Genomic DNA, 6,533 nt, shown 5'->3' on the forward strand with positions numbered 1-6,533 from the left:
TGTGTGTGTGTGTGTGTGTACAGTATACAGTATATATATATATATGTGTGTGTGTGTGTGTGTAAACGGTTTCCAAAAAATATAAATTAAAACATTTTCAGTAATTTTTCCAATTAACATATTATAATGATTTCTAATTGATGACACTGGAGATTTTATTACTTTTAAATTATTACATTTAATGAAATTACATTTTAAAATATATTAAAAATAGAAAGCAGTATTGTTTATCATTTTTAATATTACTTTTTCCACTGTATTTTTGATCAAATAAATGCAACCTTGGAGAGCATAATTGACTTCTTGTGCAAAAAACATTAATCTTCATTTGAGGTTTTATGTCCAGTACAATAATGTAATGCTACAGCCCAAGTTCTGCTGTTAAAGAAACCTCTAAGGGGAAATTCACAAGTCTAGCGTTCACAAATAGCACATGGTTCAAGCTAAGCCTCCAAGCAAAAGGACATCATCACGTCTGTAGCCATTCTCACTTGGTTTGGCTCCAATGACGATAAACATTCTGGTACATCAGATTTTTTTTTTTCTTCTTCTAAAGTTGAAGATGAATCATGCCAAAGTTGGTTCTAATGGATATTTTTAGAAGCGTGTTTGTGTGTATGCGTGGAAATGAGTGCGTTTGTGTCCCTGGCTGGACTGTGAGTACAAGCTGTGCCATAGGAAGATGTCGGGCGATGAGGGACTGGTTTTTTCTTGAAATTGTTTGACCCACAAATTTCATGGTTAAAGGCAGGTGCACAGAAAAAAATTAATAAACAAAAAAGTTGTTATTTTACGTTTCTCAACTACTAGTTCTCAACTATCAGTTCATGCATGTGAATTTTGCCGATAATCAATCTTGGCATTGCTAGTGCTATCCTCTACTGTTTTAGCTTCAGGAAAGCACACAAATAAATACATTTTAAATCAAATAAAATATTTAAAATACTGTTAATATTTACATAAAAAGACAAATACAATTTTTTTAAAATACAGTTGTTAAATACAGTTTAAAAATCATGTATTCTCAATTCTTACTTGTTTGAGAACTGTTAATGTTAAAGATTTACTGTTTTTACCAGATTTTTTGTTTGTTTCATTTTTCATAGTGTGATTTTTTGTGAGTTGTATTGAATCCAGTTACATAACAAACATAATGATCATACCCAGAAATGTAACATAAATAGTTAACATAACATAACATAATTTAGTAACATAATTTTAACATAACAGTTGTGGCCTAATGGTTAAAGAGTTGGACTTATAACCCAAAGGTCGTGGGTTTGAGTCTCAGCACCGGCAGGAATTGTGAATGACCAGCGCTCTAACGGGGTGTAACGGTTCTCGGTAAAAAACCGAACCCTACCATGCTCCACTCACGGTTCGGCACGCACTTGCACTGTGGTTCACCTTAAATCTGACAATGCATCTGTAATATGGTTTGTTAAAAATAACAATGCGATTGAGCACGTTGCTGTTCATTTAAGCACTGCCTAGCCAGAAGACGTGAATTAGAACTCGTGCGCGCAGTGAGAAGATTTGTGTGTGCGCTCAGCCGAAGTGTGCAAACCCGCGTTTCATCCAGCATGCAAATATTGAATTCACTTTTAAGTCTTGTGCTTGAACGGAAAAATTCACACAAAAATTATGCCAACATGTCCATCTTGGTGATTATCATAACAGACAGTCGTCTGAACGTACAGTATCAGTTTACTGGATCTGTGCATTGTCTTAAAGTGACAGTAGGCTAAAATACCTGCTGTCTGTGTTTTTAATGTTAATCAAACAACAAAAGACAAGGAAATCACTCACTGCTCTTGATTGAATAACTTTTGCAACTTCAATAAGGATTAATCATAAATTTATACAGTCAAATATGCAATGCTATTTTACATTTGATTACTTCTGTACCAAAAAACTAATATTAGACCTACCTAAAAACCTGAAAAGCAGTTTATTTTATTTGTATCTTTGCTCTGTTGTATTTATTTGTGTTGTTGCTTGTAGTTAGATTATTTGTTTGATTATTTGATTATTTTTATTTGCCAGTATAGTCCTTTTTTCCCTAAAATAGCACATACCGATCCGTACCAAAACCATGACTCTAAAACCATGATACAAACTGAACCGTGAGTAATTTGAACCGTTACACCCCTAGTGTTCATGGTGTGTGTGTGTTCCCTACTCACTACTGTGTGTGCACTTGGATGGGAAAAATGCAGAGCACAAATTCCGAGTATGGGACACCATACTTGGCCACATGTCACTTTCACGTTTTACATGGTTTAAAACAAGCTTTAAAGTTTCTTTTTTTATGATCAACTTGTTTGCTTAGATGGCTTCTTTTATTAATATATTTATATTTCATAGTTTTTATTTTATTTACTGTTCTTGTTACTATTACCAGTTTAGTATGCATGTGCTGTAAAGGCCTCTAGTGAATGAAATGAATGTATTCCATACGTTTGCTTGTGTTTTTATCCCAGTTTTAGTTATTAAAGCAGTATAAATTTAATTGTGGACTTTATTAGCTTCAGCTTCATGCATTATGATGAACAATTGGACAATAATAATAACCTTTTTAAGAATTAGCCAATATTTTTGTCAAATGTACCAGTGGGCAAATTTAACAGGGTTAGAAACGCGTTAACCTGGATAACTTAGCCGGGCCACACTAATGATGTCTAAAATGCCCATGGGCTCAGCACCTGATGCTGATTACTGAGAAAGCAAATATATAAGGCTAATGCAACAAAGCAGTTTTGCATTAAATATGATCTCAGTCTTACTCTAAGGAAGGAGTCGAGCGCTCCGTTCTCCATGAACTCCGTGACAATAAGCACCGGGCAGCTCCTAGTCAGAACTCCCTCCAAGTGGATGACATTGGGATGGTCAAACTGGCCCATGATGCTGGCCTCGCTAAGGAAGTCCCGCCTTTGGCGCTCCGTGTATCCCGCCTTCAGTGTCTTGATGGCCACGGTTGCTTCCTTTCGGCCAGGCTGCTTGAGTCGGCCTCGACACACCTCCCCGAACTCTCCTGAATGAATGGAACAGAGGGAGAGGAGAGAGGGAGTGGGGGCGTGAGGGAGAGGGAGGATTATTGGTTTGAGCTCAGGATCAAAAAATCATTTGAGGGAAGAAATGATGTACTGCAGAAAAACCAAGGAAAGTGCGAACGAGAGAAAAAAATGGATGGCAACCGTTTAGGGTTTGAATAGGCAGGGGATGGATGGAGAGAGAGGGTGAGAGAGGAGTTTAGGGACAGGCTGTGGAGAGGGAGGAGACAGGAATTTAAGGGTTGTGGGAGTTTTGGGCCTGGACTCTGGATGTGAAAGTATGAAATGAGGTGGAAGGAATTGATTCAGATTGTAAAACATGGGAGTGGCCAAGAACAAGCACAGGGATAAATAAAGAATAATACAAAATAGGTAAAGGCAGCAAGCATCATGTATAAGGTTAGTTATAGTATAAACTCTCTACATGATCTCCCATGAATATGGTGTATTATAAAAAATAGCTATTGTTATAAATTAATATATTTTTAATATTTCCTCCAAGGCAGTGGATCTTAACTGGTAGGTTGCACATCTGTTCTTACAGGGGTTATGGACAGAAGGGACAAACTGAATGTAAATTATACAATGCAACTAATTATACAATTATTAATCAGCTATTTTCAACAAATGTATCTTGAGCATCAAATCAGCATATTAGAATGGTCCTACAGAAATCATCTGACACTGAAGGCTGCTGAAAATTCAGCTATGCATCACAGGAATAAATTACATTCTAAAATATATTAAAATAGAAAATAGTCATTTTAAATTGTAACAATATTTCACAATATTAGTATTTTTATTTTATTTTTTATCAAATAAACGTAGCCTTGATGAGTCTTACCTACCCCAAACTAATGAACAGTGGTGTATGATTTTTCATATTGTTATCGACCTATGCAGTTCATGGTAATATTCATAAATGGCAATGTTTGGTTTAAAGGACACTTTGTTACTTTTATATGATAAATAATTTTGGTACTCTGTCATGTAAAATCTGAGTCTGAGAAAAACCAGTTTAAACCCACTGCTCCAATGCAAGCTGGAAAGCACAGTTAGAGAATTCCACAAACACTTTTTATATGTTATAGGTTTATGCAAAATTTGATACCAGGTGTTAGTATATTCTTCATAATGACCATTAATCAGAAAGGCCTGGTTTTGTTTAATACTGAGAGATGTGGTTTACCTGCTCCAATGACTTCCTCAATCTTCACACATGAGATGTCAATCTCTCGGGCAAACTCATGAACAGCCTCGTTCGGGTCCTCATATGTAAAAGGGTCAATGTAAACTTTTACACCGGGGGATACTAAAACCAAAAGAAGAAGAATGCTTTTCAGTTTGTTCTTTTTTTTTTTTAATAATTTTTATTATTATGTAATACTTTAAATAGGATAAGTACATTGTAAAAAACTTAAATGTTTTCAAACATAATACAACCCAATGTGCCAATAACAAAAACTCCATAATATTCTGCTGTATTCTTGTTGAACACAGATGTATATTTTGACATTAATTTATATGGTAATACATACTTTTTTTTTTACATCCAAAACCATACATTTTACAGTAAAAGTATGTCCAATTACATCTATTTTTCCCCACTGTATATACTTACATTTAACAAATCAACAGTATTTTACTGTAACATTTTCTCTTATCCTATTAAAATTATGAACATGACTTATTCATTTTATAACATGACTTTATCATGTTATTTATTATTATTTTTAATAAGCTATACTGCATCATTTTCACAAGCTATAAATGAATATGTGCAGTAATAAATATGTTTTTGGTGCAGTTATACTCACCGTACTGCTGCAGTTTTTCAGTATACTCCAGCTCAGAGCCAGTACGCTGCCGTCTGTAACCAGATTATATACACACTGAGAGTCTGGCTTAAGACTGGATTTCTACAGTACAGGCACAACAAATGTAACTGGGGCACTTTGTGAAAGAGAACATTTAGATATTTCATATGCTTCAATCATCAGTTATGTCCCTCAAATTGCACGAAAAGCTAGTTTTATAAATCTAAACTTGTGATTCACTTTCTAAATGCCTACGATCGAGGCCATCTGAGCGATTTCTCGCCGTTCCGCCTAATTGCAATACGGTACATGCAGGATTCAAAGGCTGGGTCACCACAACATGCAGCGCGAAAGATCAACCGTCAAGACTGTCTTGTCATCGCTTCAAACCAGAACTGCTCCATTACGCGGTTCAGATGAGCCAAAATGTAGGTTATACTCCAAAAACAGCAAGTCAATTAACACCAAATCATAGGTTGAATCTTAACATTTGGAACAAATAACCAGGCCCAGAACATACATGCTAATTGGATCGCGGTTCATGCCTGTATCAAGTATCTGAAGACAGTGAACAGTGTATTTAAATCTAGGCCTTCTCATTAAGATCTCTTTGTTTCGCTAACTCTGCATAAGTAGCGTGTTTGAAAGGGAACGGGAGCAAAGGGGCCTATTGGAATTCACCATCTGTGGGATTCCTTTTGTCTCTTGACCTGTGCTAACAATGACGCCTGCTGCTAATTAGCATCTCATCTCCAATTTAAATGTCAGAAGGAAAAGAATGACGCTTCAGCGCACACATACACACACAAAGAACACATTAGGATACTAGCGCAGAGGGCATGAATGAGAGAGAAGAAAGAGCTTGAAGCGGAGAGGAGGAGACGCTTTGGCACAACAAGGCGGTCACAGTCAAGAAGAATGTGTCAAATAGACACAGTGGCAGTCTGCCGTCTCTGGAGTGATTGGCAATGTCCCAGTCTTCGCTCAGATCTGGGCGAAGTGGCCTCAAATGAGCATCTTGTGAGAGTCTCATAAACATCCGAAGTCAGACGCACTTTGAAGTCTGTTTTGCAGTTTCTATCTGATCTCATTTTGCTGTTGGGCTATTGAGTTTGTTTGACACCAAGTACTGAGGCATTGAAATGATAAACAATACAAATAGCTCTTTGCTAAATCAACATGAAATCTAAATGGACCCTGTTTACGTTCTTACTACAAGTTCCTGGTCTAAAGGCGTGGAAATTCTGCAAGCCAAAAAGGCCATTGTCTGTTGTCAACAGTTTCAAATTTTCAAATCAAGCAGCTTTTGGTTGGTAAGTCTGGTGAATCCGTGCGACCAACTTGAATATGTTGCGAAATCTGCATGGGGAAATCTTTCACTCTCATGCAAAATTCTTCATCACATGGATTCCTACTGGAATGAACCTTTTTTCACGTTTGGAGGGTTCTCAGAAACATAATTTGTCATAGTTGGGTAAACTTTGGTGGTGAGCAAAAATGACAACAAATATAATTGTTGTGATCCCATTTCCTCCAGTAGCAAAAGGAAAAATGCACAATAGTATTTCTTTGACTTTACAAATGAGTATTACAAATGAAAAGCAGAAAGACATCAAATTTGCTGTCACTAAAAGACTTGGGTCATATATATATATATATATAT

At 36.2% G+C, this 6,533-nt stretch overlaps 1 protein-coding gene across 1 annotated transcript in view; it reads right to left on the reverse strand.

The window, feature by feature from the left end:
- Positions 1 to 6,533, reverse strand: part of LOC107722542 (ephrin type-B receptor 3-like) — a 43,385-nt gene that overhangs the window by 9,211 nt on the left and 27,641 nt on the right. The window contains exons 10-12 of the mRNA XM_016530921.1: positions 4,871 to 4,923; positions 4,243 to 4,365; positions 2,787 to 3,034 (exon numbers count right to left, since the gene is read on the reverse strand). Of these exons, the coding sequence (XP_016386407.1) occupies positions 2,787 to 3,034; positions 4,243 to 4,365; positions 4,871 to 4,923 (424 nt within the window). The remainder of the gene's footprint in view (positions 1 to 2,786; positions 3,035 to 4,242; positions 4,366 to 4,870; positions 4,924 to 6,533) is intronic.

The sequence above is a fragment of the Sinocyclocheilus rhinocerous genome, unplaced genomic scaffold (assembly GCF_001515625.1).
Source record: "Sinocyclocheilus rhinocerous isolate Xijiao unplaced genomic scaffold, SAMN03320098_v1.1 scaffold161, whole genome shotgun sequence".
NCBI lineage: Eukaryota > Metazoa > Chordata > Actinopteri > Cypriniformes > Cyprinidae > Sinocyclocheilus > Sinocyclocheilus rhinocerous.